This window comes from Pezoporus flaviventris, unplaced genomic scaffold, assembly GCF_033815535.1.
Source record: "Pezoporus flaviventris isolate CSIRO_AGI_PZ_B2104156 unplaced genomic scaffold, CSIRO_AGI_Pfla_v1 ptg000078l, whole genome shotgun sequence".
In the NCBI taxonomy this organism is placed as follows: domain Eukaryota; kingdom Metazoa; phylum Chordata; class Aves; order Psittaciformes; family Psittacidae; genus Pezoporus; species Pezoporus flaviventris.
Genome location: NW_026892626.1, coordinates 19,058,186 through 19,074,568, shown reverse-complemented (window position 1 = coordinate 19,074,568; position 16,383 = coordinate 19,058,186). Strand labels below are relative to the sequence as shown.

Here is a 16,383-nt window from a genome sequence, read left to right as displayed (position 1 = left end):
TATTTATATATACCTATAAATACCCACCCCAGGGTATCTGTGGGGACCTGCGCAGTCATAGCTGTAGGTACCCTGATTGCGAGGGCCTCTCCAAATACAGACTGATCGCTCAAGATGAACCGTGCCCATGTCAGAAAAAGCACTTATTTCTGTCTGTGTGGCCTGAATTTAACCAGAGATAAACATCTTGTTCTCCCAGCCTGCAAACCAGGCTAGTTGCATGAGGTGACAGCAGGAGGACGGACCTCAATCTGTATTTGGTTCCTCTCTCAGCCAAAGTGGCTTATGCTTAGTGCAGATACATACAGACCTGGACACACCACGATGACACCTGCCTGGTCTAAAGCTCAGCTCGTCTGATTAAAGATCATCATGTTGAGATCAAAAACTACAAGTCTGGGACTCCGACGGGTGCTGCCTACACCATCCAAGTCCATGGGCTGCCTGCCAGGTCATTCCTGGAGCTCAGATCTGGCATTAGCTGGACAGGGCTTTGTGTATCCGTCCACACACTTCTTTGGGTCCCAAAGTCACCATCATCTCGGCAACGCTCGGCCCACACTGCAAAAACAGGAGAAGTCATTGCACATCACTGCACAGATGGAAACTTACACTTTTCAGCACGTGCTTATGTATCACCACAATGAAAGTGATAAGAGTGATGAGCTATCAGACTGCTGTTAGACCAAGGGTGGAGGTTTATTACCAAGCTCAAAAGAACGCTTTGGGTTTTTTTTCACTCCTGAAGTAAAATACTAAGAAAGAGTGGTTAAAGTGATCCAGAAGGACTGATGCCAGAGCATCAGCCAGGGCTGGGCTTTGAAGAACTTCAGTAAAACTTGGGTTTGATCTATGTCCAAGCAGGTTGCACATAAAATTCCACATTTGCCCAACACCCACAACCCTGCCAACACTCCCTACAGCCGGTCCTGCAGCTTCTCCAGCTTCAGATCCAAGACCAGCACATTCATGCTTGGACAACTTCTGCCTTTTTGAGACTTTCAGAACAGCTCTTTCTTCCAGAACTCCCGTGTATCAGTGCACTCCCTTGTAACAGGAACTGCTGTCAGTTGTTGTGAGATGTCAGATACCAGTATCTTGCAATCAGAGAGAAGATAGCTGATAAAGAAAACAAGAATGTCACAGTCTCAGAGTGTATATGTTTTACCTGCTGTCCGCTGAGAGCCAAGCGAAGGAGCTGCATCACGTTGCTGTACTTGGTCTCTTTGGTTTGCTGGTGGAGGCTTCTCAGGTCTTTGTTCAACTCCTCCACGGTCAAAACAGCCGCCTGCCTTGTCATGAGCCTTTAGGAGAGATGATGTCCTCACAGATTAGGGACACAACCCACAGGATTCCAACCCAGAAGTGACTGGTTCAGCAAAGCAAGCACCAAGCTTAAATCACAGAATTATGCCAAGGACCTGGAAAACTGCAGGAAAAGCAGTGATTCTGATTTCTTCTTTAATAATCTGAGTTTCAGAGATGCAGAAGCCATTCTGATACTACTCCACTGTAGGCAGCAGAACTACTATCCCTTCAGGACAGTGCATACTCTGACATTTCAATTACCATCACACGGATTCAGCTACCACTTTGCTGTGACAAAGGACTAAGGGCAACCAGCTTTACAGAGAGCTGGAAATAACAGCTCAGTTTGCAGATACTGCCACCTCCATCACTCCCAAAACTGTCTTTCAGAGCTCATTTTAGGCCAGATGTGAGATCTGAACTGGAAAGGTGACTGACATACCAGCCACCTAGCTGCAGAGTGTGGAGTAGCAGAGGGCATGGGGCAGCAGTGAGAGATTGGCAAACCTCCCCAGAACCCACTGGCCCAGAAGGACTGTCTGCACATCCCTGTGAGCAAATTAAACAGTGAGCATGTCCCACATCAATACAGCAGCCAAGAGCAATGCTCTGGGGCAGGCAGGTGGCTGTGCACAGAGCTGGGAAGACACACTTACCCTAAGACCAGTTTTCCTATTTCATCTGCTTCCCCAGACATACTTTGTAGCTGCTCTCGGGACACCGAGGGCCTGACCCATAGGTAAGAATAATCACTGGACACCAGATTCTTCAGGAAGCTTATGTGGCCCTGGAGAAAGAAAGCAAAGCTGTCAAGGTCAGGGTTAAGCTGTGGGGGGAGCAAACCTCTTCAGTCTGAACCTCACAAGCAGTTAAAGAGCAGTGGGGTGCTGGCGGCGAGTGTGCCACCACCACCAGCACTGCAGGGACAGCCCTCTGCAAGCTGCACGGCTTCAGAGCTCAGATCAAAGCAGGGCTTAGCTGAGTCTCATCCAGGAATGGCACAAATCCTCAGCTCCCCAGAGCAGTGACACGGTGCTACTGCTGCTCGTACCTTTCTCAGCAGGAGAACTCGCTCCACATAGTCCTTTTCTAGAACCTCTTGATCCACTTGCTGATCCCCATAGACCTGCTCCACCAGCAACTGCAGCTCTTTAATCAGCTTCTGTCGCAGGCCTTCGTTCTCTATGTGACGGGTGAGGTGAATCCTGCAACAAAGAAAACTGCTTTTGGACTGCTTTGGGTTAGACCAAATCTAATCATCCCAACCTCACATTTACCTAGTAAACCTGCAGGACTGCCAGCAAAGCAGCATTGAACCACATTCTACAACAAAGCATTTAGCTCTCATGCACCACAGTGAATGAAAGATGTGGTAACTCTCAGCAGCAGAGCATCCTTGTAGCACACAAGTGTACTTGCAGAAGTTGCCTCTTCTTAGATGCTATTTTGAAACTGAACTGAAGACCTTGCATCCCCCTAACTACACCTACGCTATGCCGAGGTGCTCACAGTGTTCCTGACACCAGTGTCCAAGCACAGGATGGGAGAGAAGGTGGGAACAGTGCAAGCAGGAATTTTTACTTCACTGTAGCACAGCCAAAAAGCTGCTGCACAGAGACCATGCTTGACCCAATAAAATCCCCAGGCAGAGCCAAGTGCTAGGAATAAACTCCCACTGACATACCCATTACCACGTTTAAAGTCACCACTGATATTTATACCTGTTGAATTCCGGGAGCTTTTCCAGATCCAGGAGGGCAGAATGGGTGGTAATTCTGTCTACTTCAAACTGCATGATCAGCTCCTCCAAGGTCCTCCCCATCTGGTTCGCTGCAAAAGAACCCCACAAGGGAATGATTCGACTCCACTCTCACAGAGAAGCAGCAGCACCACTTGTCACTGCTGGGCTAGGGCAGCAGCACAGCCCAGCAGGAAGCAGCACAGGACAGCCCCTTATGCAGTGCTAGCAGCAAGCAGGATGCACCATGGCAAGCAGGAGGGAACTGGTAGCACGCATAAGAAGCTGCCCTCTTCCCAAAAGCAGGCTCTGCCAGCTACTGGCGAGGAACTGGAAACTGGGACACTCTGCTTGGCTCTGTTACCTTCCTTGGTGGAACAGCCCCTGCATCAGTCAGCCAAAAAGAAGCAACTCTCAGCCAAGAGGCTTTGCTGCCCAAGAAAGATTTGATTCCCAAGCAGAGCTCCCGAAACACAAGTTAATCTGTGATCCCACACAGCAAGAGCAACAAAAGGAGACACTGACTCAACTCCTCATGGCCTTTCAGGTTAAACAAGAAGTGTGACAGACGTCACACACGACACTGCAGTCGTTAAACACAGAATACAAGTTTTCCCAAGAGGTCACAGACAGTTTCTTCACCTTGAGATGAGTTGTCCCAGCTGGGAGCTCATTATGGATCAAACTAGATTTAAATGGCTGCACAGAGGCAGAAAGATTCCCACTGCTCCAGCACACCAGCCAGCCTTTCACAAGAGCTCTGCAGAGCCCTGGTGGCATCTCAGGGACAGGCTGAAACTTTCCAACACTGTCAAAGTTCTCAGCTATTAAAACAAACCTAACCCTGTCCCCAGAGGCAGCATCACAAAGCACCCTTGCAAGTGCCCTGCTGTCACTACCTGGGAATCCCGAGCCACAGTTGGTTATGATGTCCAGCAGAGCCTCTGGCAAGTAGCCATCCTGAGCGAAGCGCTCCAGGAAGATGTCCCCCTGCCTTTTGGACAGCTTGCCCCCGTACTTGTTCAGAAGCAGCGGGAGGTGACCAAACTGAGGGGGATCCCAGCCAAAGGCTCTGTAGAGGAGGAGGTGCTTGGACGTTGAAGTCAGCCACTCAGTTCCGCGCAGGACGTGGCTGATGCCCATGTGATGATCATCCACCACGTTCGCCAGGTGGTACGTGGGAAAGCCATCCCCTTTGAGGATCACCGGGTCACCCTCCACCTCAGCCACTTCGTGCTTGGTCCAGCCATAGACCAGGTCCTGAAAGGGTTCTACCCCCTTCTCCAGCCGGAAGCGCACCACCCAGTCGAGGCCCTGTGACAGCTTCTGAGCCACTTCGGTAGGCGTCAGGTGCCGACACCGGTTGTCGTACCTTGGAGAAGGGAGGACAAGGGTCTCAGCTCAAGACAGACCACCCCCAGCAGCCATTTTACATGGCCAAAACTCTAAACTGACCTCGGGACTTTAGCTGCAACCTGCACACTGTGTCCAGACAAACAACCTCATCTTTGGATGTCACTCCCTTCAGCCTCTAAGGGTTAATCGTAGAATGGTTTGGGTTGGAAAGGACCATCTATTTCCAACCCCCTGCCACGGGCAGGGATGCCTCACACTAGACCATACTGCACAAGGCTCAGTCCAGCCTGGCCTTGAACACTGGCGAGGGATGGAGCATTTACCACTTCCCTGGGTAACCTGTGCCAGCACCTCACCACCCTCACAGTAAAGGACTTCTTCCTTACATCCAACCTGAACTTCCCCTGTTTCAGTTTGAACCCATCACCCCTTGTCCTGTCGCTACAGTCCCTCATGAAGGTCCCTCTCTGGCACCCTTGTGGCCCCCTTCAGATACTGTGGGCAGTGAGATGACAACCTTACTGGCTAAGTTTCTGCAAGGGTGCAGCCCAGAGGGGAGGGCCCAGCAGAGGGGGGTCCTACCGCGGGGTCTGCTGGCTGCGCAGAGCCTCCTTCTTCAGCAGGTCCAGGCGCTGCGGGGTGCAGAAGCAGCGATACGCTGCGCCCCGCTCCAGCAGCTCGGCGCTGGCACTCCGGTACAGCTCCAGCCTGTGCGACTGCTGGTAGGGGCCAAAGGAGCCACCGCGGCGAGGACTCTCATCAGGGGGAATACCTGAAACACCAGTACAAAGGGAGGTCTGTCAGCTCCAACATCGGCCCTTTCCATCACATCTCTTGCGCACCTTTGTCACGTTCTGACACTTGCACAGATGTGGATCTCGCAAACAATACAAAAGCAACCAAGCCAGGGCAGTTATTTCTGCTTCACAACATGCTCCCAGTGGGACTTCCCCGATGCCCAGAATAACTAGATAGCAATAACTAGATTGCATCCAACTCATTGTCTGAAAGGCTGCACAGGAGCTACTGTGCAAAAATACTCAGTATAAGTACTGTTAATCATGAAGAGGCTCTCAGTAAGCAAACAATGAAAGCTGTCTGTGAGTACCTGCCCAATCCAGCATGTCTTCTATTCCTTCTGCAGCTCCAGGCACCACTCGGTTTTGATCCGTATCCTCCACTCTCAAAATAAAGGTCCCTTGGTGCTTTTTGGCAAAAATGTAATTGTACAAAGCGGTTCGAAGGCCACCCAAATGCAGAAAACCTGTCACCATGAGGAACCAAATGAGTCAGAACTGAGGTCCAGCAGGGCTGGACAAGTAAATGCTATCTGCAATGGAAACTGCTCACTGGCTGGGCAGGGAGCTGAGCTGCATGGCCCTTGTAGGCCCTTGGTATGGAACAAGAGCTTCCCAAGCTCTTATTGAGGTGACTTGGACAGCACTTTTATCACAGAACCCCAGCCTGGTTTGTGTTGGAAGGGACCTTAAAGCTCCTCCAGCTCCAACCCTGCCACGGGCAGGGACCCCTTCCACTAGAGCAGCTTGCTCCAAGCCCCTGTGTCCAACCTGGCCTTGAACACTGCCAGGGATGGGGCAGCCACAGTTTCTCTGGGCACCCTGTGCCAGCGCCTCAGCACCCTCACAGGGAAGAGCTTCTGCCCAAGAGCTCAGCTCAGCCTCCCCTCTGGCAGGTTCAAGCCATTCCCCTTGGCCTGTCCCTACAGGCTCCCATCAGCGGGTGCTGTGTTTGTCAAGAAGTGCCCGCACTGAGCGGGGAGCCCGCAGGCGCCTCAGAGCCCCGCGCACGCTCAAGAGTCCGAATTCACGTTTTCCGTCCCCGCCCGCAGCGGAGCCCCCGAGGGCGCCGGCCCAGGGGTTACCTGTGGGGCTGGGCCCGAACCGCACCCGCGGGCCCCGCTCCCCGCCGGGCCCCGAGCCGAGGCCCCGCACCGGCCCCGCGGCGCCGCGCAGCGCCCGCGCCATCCCGCCGCGCAGCCCACGTGGCCGCGGGCGCTACTTCCGCCTGGGCGCTCCAGCCAATCCCCGCGCCACCGTAGCCCGGGGAGCGGAGCCTTCCTTAAAGGCGCCACCACCCTCCTGCTCCTCCCGCCGGCACCGGAGCCTCGGGAGGAGCCCGGGAAAGCGCGGGGGGAGCCCGGCACGGCCCTGCCCCTGCTCCCGTGCCGGGGCTCCGGGGACGGCCTGGCCCGCGGCGCCGCACCGGTGAGCGGGCAAAGCAGGGCAGAGCAGGAGGGGCCGGGCTACGGCAGCCGGGGAGGCTCTTGAGGCCGCGGCGGCGTTTCCCGGCGTGCCCCGCGGCACATTGTACACAATCATCATGGCCGCCGCCGCCGCCGCCGCCGCCGCCGATGGTAGGAGCTCGCGGTACCGGTGGCGGGCGGCGGCGCGGGGAGGGGCCGGGCTGGGAGCGGAGGGGAGGGGCCGGTAGGGCGGGGCCGGGCTCGCGCGCGCCGCGGTTGGACGCGGTCGGTCGGGCCGGGGCAGGTCCTCGCTGGCCGCGCTCTTCCTGTCCGCTCGCCCGCAGGTGCTGAGGAGTCGGGCATGGAGGTGGAGGCGCCGGAGCTGCCGCTGGGCTGCGGCGGAGAGGGCTCCTCGCCGGCCGCGGGGTCGTCTCCGCAGGGCGAGGAGCGGCGGGATCCCCCGCGGGCGTCTGTCAGCAACGGCGGCGAAGGGGAGGGCGGGCGGGAGCTGGTGGAGCTGAAGGTGATCTGGAACAAGAACAAGTACGACGTGAGGTTCGCGCTGGACAGCACGGGCGCCGAGCTCAAGCAGAAGATCCACTCGCTCACAGGTCTGTCGGGGCCGCCGCTGCCCGCGCCTCCCCCTGCCGCTGCCTTCGGCCGGGCCGTAACCGCTGTGCTTGCCCCTTAGGCCTCCCCCCTGCCATGCAGAAAGTTATGTTCAAGGGACTTCTACCGGAGGAGAAAACCTTGCGGGAAATCAAAGTAACAAACGGAGCGAAGATCATGGTGGTTGGCTCCACCATCAACGACGTTTTGGCTGTGAATACACCCAAAGAGGCCGCTCAACAGGAGGTCAAAGCTGAAGAGAACAAAAAGGAGCCACTTTGCAGACAAAAGGTTATTAATGTCTCACTAACTGCTGGCGGGGAGGGGGGGTGGTGCTGTGGGCGTCACGCAGTTCTTTTGTGGTCACCTATGGGTCCTTTTCCTTCCCAGAGCAGGCTGGGGTTTGTTTCTCCTTGCCGAGTGATAGGAGGGCTCAAGGCCGAGGAGTTCTAGCAACAGAAGACTGTTTAGGCTAGCAGAGCTCTGCACCGGTTGTGCTGGTGCCAGGCTCAGCGTTTCAGATAAGAAATGGTAAATAATGGAAGTATTTTGAGGGTGTTAGGTCAGACACAGTCTGGATGAATTCTTCTTAAAATCGAACTAATTTTTATTGGCATGAAAGAGTTTGATCACCAAAATCTGTCTTTAAAACAAACACCAAGAGAGCAGCTCCTTCACCTGCCACAGCACTGAAGGGAGCGTGGATGTTCAATGCTCCTCTCGTGCCTTGAAGTGCTGCCTCCGAGCAGGAGGTGCAGAGCCATGCAAGGAGCTCACACTGACGCAGGGCTGCAGTTGTGGGGCTGAGGAAGGGTTCTCAGCTCGAGGCATTACCCTGCCTCAAAATAAACGTGGTTAAAACTTGGGTAGCGCTTCCTTGAACTGCAGCCTTCATGAAACGTGCTTTTGTTTTTCTGTAATTTAGCATAGTTCACGTTCACTCTATCATTGCTTAAAGGTACTCGGCAACTTACAAGCTCTGAGCGTGGTTTTCTTAGTTACAACTGCTCTAATCTGTTCTGGTTTGTTGCAGTATGTTGCACTGTCACACCGGTTCTGCCATTCACTGGATGTAACCCTTGACTGTTAAGGCTGTCTTGCTAAATGCCAACTATGTGATTCAACATTTCTGATATTTTTTTCTAGATAGCTATATTAGAATACGTATATTGTAGAAGGGATGTTCTTTTGCTTTATACTGGGGTTCTGTTCATTTGTAGAATTTCTTTAGACTGTCCCAGAAAGTGCTCAGTTAACTCTGAAAATGAACCATTTCCTGTGTGATAAGTTACTGTGAATAGTCTGTAACTGTCTCCTAGTGCTGGGGGAATACTGTCAAGAAGGGCAGCTGGAAGCTCTGTTGTGTTTCTGTAAATTCCAACTTCTGCTTTTATGTTGCAGCAACACAGAAAAGTATTGGATAAAGGCAAACCTGATGATGTGATGCCTTCTGTTAAAGGTGTTCAGGTAAGTAAATAAGTACTTGAGACATTGTCATGATCAGGAAAGAGGCTTTTATTGTGGTTTGAGACCTATCTTTGCTGGCCCAATGGTTCTTCACTGTCTTAGCAGAAAACTGGAATAGATGGATCATCCTGGTGCTTAAGAAGTGAAGGGAATGTAGCTTTTTCTGTTCAAGTCCTTCACCTTGCCTTACTGTGTTCCCACTCTGTAGGAGCGCCTGCCAACAGTGCCATTGTCTGGCATGTACAACAAGTCTGGAGGGAAAGTCAGATTGACCTTTAAACTTGAGCAAGACCAGCTATGGATTGGTACAAAAGGTGAGCAACTCTAAAGCCCTGAGATGAATAGTGGGTAATGGGACTAGAAGCAAATTGTGTGACCCTGAAATAGCTCCTGGTGTGCCTAAATTGTGCTTAGAGAATAATGCTGGCATTGCAGTATTTTAACATTACATTTTGCTTGCTCTTCAGATGCCATTTGCCCAGATCATTGACTATTACTTGATATTTTACTGGTGTTGTTGGAAAAACCTGAGCTCAATTGTGCCAGTGGAGGACTGCTCCAATCTGCTGTTCACAGCTGCAAACGTACATTACAATATTTGGCATTTCTGGCCTCTCTCAAAAGCACTTCTTAAACATTGGTTTGGTGCCAGCATCCCACAGAGGCTCAATGACTTGGCTAAGGCTCGAAAGGGAATCTTAGAAGTGGGATTAAACTCAGAGTGCTGGCATCTCTGTCATTATCTGTCCTTCCAACCAAAATTAGCTGGGTGTCTTATTTCAGTGATGCACAAGTGCAGAGACCCTGGCCTGTGCTGCTGTGCAGAGGAATCAGTTTACTGTCTTGAGCGGTGCCAGAAGGAGCTGAACCTGCTGTGATGCTAGCATATGTGGCTGAGGATGTCTTGCGTAGCCCCTGCCTCCAAGGGAAGCTCTGCTCCTGCCGTTTGACGAGGATGGGCAATAGCAGGGTGATGAGCAAGAGGAAGAGAAGTGCTTGCTCACTGTCCCAGTAAAGTAACCTTGTTGCGTGGTAATAGTAGCTTCGGGTGGTACCTCCAGCTGCTACATTATTTCCAGAGTAAGCAGAAATCCTGGGAGGTTTTGACCTTTCCTCTCTAGGACAGACTTGGTTGTGAAGACTTTTGTGGCTGTGAAACCTCCCTTGGTACCAGCTGCAGTGATTTTCCTCCTGGGCTAAACAGTGGAGTGAGACTTATGGGGCTTTTTTTTTTTTTGCCTTGGAAGTTTGTGCAGCAGGTGCTTACATTACAGATACTGTGTCCTGGACACAGGCGTAGCGTTGAGGTAATTTCCTTCACCTTCTAGATGAGTTTCAAGTTTAGTGTTTCTGAAGTGTTCTAGATCAGAGTTTCTTAAGCTGTGAAATTTGATTCTTGTTGTAGTCATCTCCCTTTCATGTAACCTGTTTCCCTACTTCCCCAAATTAGCAGCAGCTTGCTTCCTCTAGGGAATGGCTGTAATTGCTGGCTGTTGTTGGGAAAGCTCCTTCCTGCGCCGAGAAATGCATGTCAGGCGCCAGCACATAAGGGCTAGAGTAAACCAACTGGGTGTTAACACCGTTTGTCACTTGCTAGTCCTGGAAAGTCGAAACTGATTCTTCCTCCACGCAGCCTCTCTGTGCTTCACCGGTCACTTTGTGCAGGGTTTGTGTAGTCTGAGGTTTGGTAGAGGCAGATGTTTCTCGGTTGCTCTGTGTCAGAGGTGTTGATAACGGCGATCTGTCTGTTGCTGAGGTACTGTGAGGAGCAGTTGATTTGTGAATGCAAAGGAAGATTTTCCTCAGTGAATGAACGTTGTGAGTCTGAGTGGGGTAGATCAGGGTCAGCTCAGTAATTTTAGGTGAACGCTGAAAGCTGGAACTGAAAGGAAGGGCCTTGGAGTAAGTCATAGAAATGAGGACGCAGCTGAGAGAAGTCTGCCATGAACCACGTTCTTTGTCATTTCTTATTGCCTACCTCTGGCTGACATTACTCTGTCACATAATTGTAGGCATCTTTTTCTTCAATTTCTCTTTTTGTTGCTCTCCCTATTTACTCATATTTCCTTCCCTGTGCTTTTATAGTAACAGTTGAACAGTGCCTCAGGGTAAAACCAGGAGGAGGCTTTCAAAGGGCTCTTTAGCCTGTCTTCATTTAGTTTCCAACCTCTCATTGCAGTAGAGCTTAGTACCTACCTGTAGAGCTTAGAGCTACCCTTGGTAATGGGTCCTGGATATCCTTACGCCTGGACCAGCCTTTGCTATGGTGAGTAATCTTGATAGTCCAAGTGGAGTTCTTTACGGGGAAGCACTAAATAAAGCCAGGGTATCCCCATCACTCAGCTTAGGCTTGAATCAGGTACATCGAAGAGCCTAATGTGATGCAGAGACCTAAAATGTAAGGAGCTGTGGGGTCCACAATTGGATTCCTGGGGAGGGTATGTGGTGATGTGGACAACAGGCTTCTCAGCAGCAGGTAGCCAAAGTTCAGCCAGAGGAGACTGCTGACATGAGGAGCTTTTGGAGGTAATGGTGGTGGTATTTGAAATTAATATGAACTACTACTGCATCCTATGTCAGAAATAATACTTTGATCAATTTTAATGTAGAGAGAACAGAAAAGTTACCCATGGGGTCCATTAAAAATGTGGTGAGTGAACCTATTGAAGGACATGAGGATTATCACATGATGGTAAGTAATGTCTCTCCTTTAATATATCCAGTCTAATTACTTCATGCAAATACACGAAGCAGGACTTTTAAAACAGAGCAAGTTGGAGGTGGATAGTGAGAGCAGCCTCATGTGGTGTGAAGATGGGAATGTGGACATGGTGTGCTGTCAGTGTAAATATTTTGGGTGGCATGGTGGTTATCTGCTGCTGTGGATGTGGGCTGGTTTCACACAAACATGAAGTGCTTGAGCATTGCCTCATATCTTCTGTCTGGCGATAGTGTTAGCAGAAGAATGCTCACAATATAGCTCCCGATTTCTTAGCGGTGTTTCCCTGTATCTAGTTTATTTCTGGTTTCTGTTGTAGTCACATAAATGGCACATTCACATAGACAACAGCCTTGCTGGAGGTTAAACAAACAAATAGGGATTTCATGCTGTGTATTTTTTCCATATGCGATTTTCTGAGAATCTGGTTCAGGGCCTAGAAGAGGAGCACATTTAAGAAGAAACCTCTGCTAATTCCTCTGAATTCTTGTCTCTTTTAATCTATGGGGTTTTATTGAGTTCTTGCTTTCCAAAGTACAGTAATAACTTTTAATGCTGAAGTAAGTTCCTTTATATAAGTCTTTTTCCTTCTTTAGAAGAAGTGGGAGATGTTGCACCTTAAAATCGTCGCCTGCAGGAGGGTGCTGGTGTAGGCTTTGTCCAAATACTGGGGTTTTGATCGCCCATGTAAGAAAATGTCCTCGGGTATGCTGCAATACACTCTCACCCTAACACAAGGGTAGAGGCTATTGGCTGCCATGGTGCTCCTCAGCTATGAACACTGACATAGGCTGAGAACAGGACATTATGTCCGAATGTAAAGTTCCGTGCAATCTTATGACTATGGAATCATGGTCATTGTCTTTAGTTCTTGTTTGGCTTCTCAGCTCTGTGCATTCCAGTCAGTTCTTTGGAGCTGTGCTTCAGATTCTGTCTTCCAGAATAATTTCCTCATGTTCTTGAAACTGGCCAAGAGCTTTTGTTGCTGCTGTGGTATCACAAAAGGAAGGAGCTCCTCACTTTATCTGCTACTTTGCCGTTCTCATTTCTCTGAGGAAGCTTTTTTTAGTTGCTTTCCACATACCAGGAGCATGCACCGAGTGTTTGAAGCAGCAGACACTGCTGAGTCCATAGTGGTCAGGCTGTACCCGCCCCGTGGTATGAGCTGTTTGTTTCCTGTTTGTAAACGTTGTCATTTTTAACTTCACAGGCATTTCAGCTGGGCCCAACAGAAGCGTCTTACTACTGGGTCTATTGGGTACCCACTCAATATGTTGATGCAATCAAAGACACGGTGCTGGGCAAGTGGCAGTATTTTTGAAAGCACGCTCACCTCTGGCACAGGAAAATGACACAAAGCAAAGGACACTGCTGGGGGAGGCCTCCAACATCCCTGGATGTGACAGTCCTGGAACTTGTTAATAAACCCTGACAAACGAGGCATTGAGGGAAGCCAGAGGTGATGTCCTTTCACCATTAGTTTACTTTTAACTTAAAAATTTCACCATCCCTTTTCTGCAGTCAGCTTCAACCATATTTAAAGCAAATACAATGGAAATCAATAAATCTTAATTCACAAAGTATCATGTGTAATACACTTAAATCTGCTGAGAGTTGATCTTCCAGTTTAGTTTTGAAAAGGAAATATGACGATGTATTATGGAGGATTTTTTACATGGTTTGAACAAAACCAGCTATTTTCATAATCTTTCAGTTAAATTTAATTTCGTGACTTGGTTGTGACTTTCAGAAGCTGTTTTTTTAAGAATAAACTTTAAGCAGTATGCAAACTGATGCTCAGTAAAGCCATATTCTGCGGCCCTTTGGTTTCAGGTTTGACTCTTTGGTAGCAAAACTAATGTTTTCATTATTATTTTAACCCAAAGATGCCCTGCTTCCTTCCCTCCCTCACCGATGTGTTCCATACCAGAAGCTCTGGGTTGGCACTCCATGTAGCATGTTTGGAGCACATGAACATCACTGTGCTGCTTCCCGCTCCCGTTCATGCCGTGTTAGTTGTTCCTCTCCCACCCTGCACCTCGCTGCTCCTGTCCTGCCCCCAGTGTGATGGTATTGGAGCATTCCCCTGACCCTGCATGCTGTGGTCTAGAGTCCTTCTGCAGCAGTTGCAGTGACACTCACCCGTGTGACTGACAAACCCTCCTGAGCTGCATTGTGCTGCTGGGTGAGCACATGAAGCAGCAACACCAGCCTTGGGAGGGAGAGAACCAAAGAGATCTCCCTGCCCTGATGGGAAGGAGAGATGCTCAGATGCTGGTTTGGACCCTCCATCACCGCAGTAGTCTTTTGTGTCCTGGATGTGAAAATGTATAGCAATGTTATTCAGTGAATCCTGCCCAATTCAGAATATCTGTCCAGCAGCTGGTCTCTTGAAGTTGAGATCACCTTTCAGTTTTTCTCTGCTCAAGTTTACAGGAAGCTCTTGCCTCTCGTCCTGTCTGAAGCAGCGCTCCCATCTTTGGCCTGTGAAGTTCTGCCTGTCCTCTCAGCCAGCCACGTGCCATTATCTCAGGTTTCTGATGGACCTTTCAGTCCTGCAAAGGTGCAGACCCTTCGCAGATAGTGCTGGGCAGTCAGGCTCAATCCGCCTGGCTCCGTGTTAAACCTGCATCAGGCAGGTCGCTGTTTAACACTGAACTTGACAGTGCTCAGTGCAAGTAGCTTAACGCTCTGTGAACCCATGGAGAGGCCTGTTGGGAATAGCTGGTCTTGGTGTGCTCCATGTCTTGTTTTCTCTTTCCCTAAAGCAGCCCAGTTGAAACTCAGCAGGTGCAGATTCCCAAACGAGTATTTGTTCGGTTTTATTTGAGAGTCTGGGAGAAGCATTCACTTTATGGTATGTGTTATGATTCCGTATTTCCTTGTAAGCTCTTGATAGCAACGTAAGCAGCTTTTGTTTTGTATTTTCAGTCAGACCACCCATGCAATACAAATCTTAGAGGTGTTTTGTATCCTGCCTGTAAACCGGTGATGTACTTGTCACTCCTGTAGCTTGAGGTGTTTCTTTTCTGTACGCAAGCCAGCAGCAGCGTGTCCTGCCCTAAGTGCACTGAGATGGGAGCAATTCCTGTCGGGTCCCCAGAGCAGCTTGGAGCTCGCAGTGGAGCTGGAGTGACCGGATGGGAGAGAACATTGCACACTGGATGCTGCTGTCACGCTTCTGATTCATTGCCAGTCCTGCTGTTCAGGCACAATTTAAACTCCAGGACCTGGTGGAGAGTGTACGCACTGCAGCGTAAAGACAACGGTGCCATCAGCTTTTCCTGTCACTTGGGGTCACCTTTGCACTCACCATCTTGTTGGTTCTGTGACCATCAGCTCCCACTTGCTACCTGGCTTGCCTGGACCTGTCTGTCCATCTGCTCATATTCCATTTTCCTTCCCTATCCTCTCGCTGTGTGCTCTGGAACAGGGCATGTATCTCTGTTCCAGCTCCTGCCCAGAGCTCCAGTGTGTCTGTGCCCGCTGCAGTGACCAGGGTGAGCATGCTCTGGTGCTGCAGGAGGGCAGGTACCTGACGCATTGCTGTGAGGGCACCACAGGCACGGGGCAATGTGCCACATTCCTGTCTGCTCCTGTCCCAAGGGCACGATTCCTCTGCGTCCTGTGCAGGTACAGCTGCTCATCTCAAAGGGAACTGAGTATAAAGCCCATTGGTTACAAAGCAAGTTCAAACATGGAGAATACTATAAACTAAATGTAATTCTGTTCAGGTGCTTCTTTTTACGTTGGTTTTTATTTGAAAAATGAAATTGTTTCACTCTTTTGTTCTATGTGCAAAGTTTGAATTAAAATACAGGAAAATGATACTTACATAAAATGCTTTACCTGGTGTTCTTTGGCTCAATCCAGTCGGTTTCTTGGGAGTTCTTTGAGATGAATATTCCAACTGAACTTAGCAGCCCCACCTCCAGGATTCTTTCTCTTTCAGAACCATGGGAGCTCTGTATCTTCTGGTGTATCCAGGAGGAGTCCTGCCATGTCCCAGAGCTCCCTGCATGAGCACTGCTGCTCACCTGGGTGCATCCCTGGCCTTTCTCCATGTCCAGCACCGTGAGTTCCAGTATTCCCTCCTCTGTGCATCCCAAGCATAAACAGTTCCTTGTGTAGTTTTGTGTTGGGAATGCTGGAGCGTGTCACTAAACCTCGCTTGGGTTGAGCGGACACAGTATCTTGCAGGTAAATCTTGTGTTACAAGTTCATCATCTCAAGTGTAAGATTAAAGTCAATGATTAATTCCCATTAATAGCACTGTTTGAGCAGTGTGTAACTGGAAGAAGGAGCTCACAGTGATGGGAGAGAAAATGATGTGAATTCAAAGAACTCGCTATGAACCTGTTCACATAAAGCAGCTGTAGTGGTCACACACAGCATCAGGCTGCCCACAGTCTGTGACTGTGGCTTCCCCATGCTCCAAGGGCTGAAGAGAAGTGACCTGCTCATGGTGATGGTGTGTGGTGTTGGGGTTAGTCCCAGGTGCTCCCGCAACGAGGCCTCTTCCCAAAATTCCTTCTTTTGTTGACTATTTCTCCCTCTGTAACTGTTTTTTCCCCATGGAGCAGTTCCCATTCCCAGTTTTGTCCCTCACCTTTCCCCACGTTAGGATCAGGTCCTCAGCATCTTGTGTTCATTGCTGTCATCACAGGAGAGGAAGGGGAGGACCAGGAGGCCTGTAGCAAGTCTTGTCTGAAACCTGTCACCATCTTCCCTTCTAGTCAAGGCCTCTCTCTCCTTGGCCCCTGGAAGCTCACTCTGTCTTACCCGGACTCGAAGCAATTCAGTCTTTGGTTTTATATTAAAAGCCTTAGGTATTTGTGTCCACTCCAGGTTTATTTGAACGGAACATGTACCATGTCTGATGGTATCTTTAAATAATCTGTTGCCTTTTTCAGGGGAGGGAGATGACAAATATTTAGTCTTAGACTTGCACTGGTGCATTTTCCTAAGTGTAACCTTGCCTGG

General features: G+C 50.0%; 2 protein-coding genes across 2 annotated transcripts; one reads left to right on the top strand and one right to left on the bottom strand.

Moving 5' to 3' along the window:
• Positions 1 to 163: 163 nt before the first annotated feature.
• EARS2 (glutamyl-tRNA synthetase 2, mitochondrial) lies at positions 164 to 6,387 on the bottom strand. The gene is made up of 9 exons (XM_061474021.1): positions 6,285 to 6,387; positions 5,511 to 5,666; positions 4,985 to 5,174; positions 3,946 to 4,418; positions 3,030 to 3,138; positions 2,360 to 2,513; positions 1,965 to 2,095; positions 1,169 to 1,304; positions 164 to 561 (listed from the first exon to the last, which is right to left on the bottom strand). The coding sequence occupies exons 1-9, from the start codon at positions 6,385 to 6,387 to the stop codon at positions 478 to 480; spliced, it is 1,536 nt and encodes a 511-aa protein (XP_061330005.1). The 3' UTR covers positions 164 to 477.
• A 340-nt stretch (positions 6,388 to 6,727) lies between these two features.
• UBFD1 (ubiquitin family domain containing 1) lies at positions 6,728 to 15,228 on the top strand. The gene is made up of 7 exons (XM_061473594.1): positions 6,728 to 6,776; positions 6,950 to 7,216; positions 7,297 to 7,505; positions 8,616 to 8,681; positions 8,890 to 8,995; positions 11,291 to 11,373; positions 12,611 to 15,228. The coding sequence occupies exons 1-7, from the start codon at positions 6,743 to 6,745 to the stop codon at positions 12,719 to 12,721; spliced, it is 876 nt and encodes a 291-aa protein (XP_061329578.1). The 5' UTR covers positions 6,728 to 6,742; the 3' UTR covers positions 12,722 to 15,228.
• Positions 15,229 to 16,383: the final 1,155 nt, after the last annotated feature.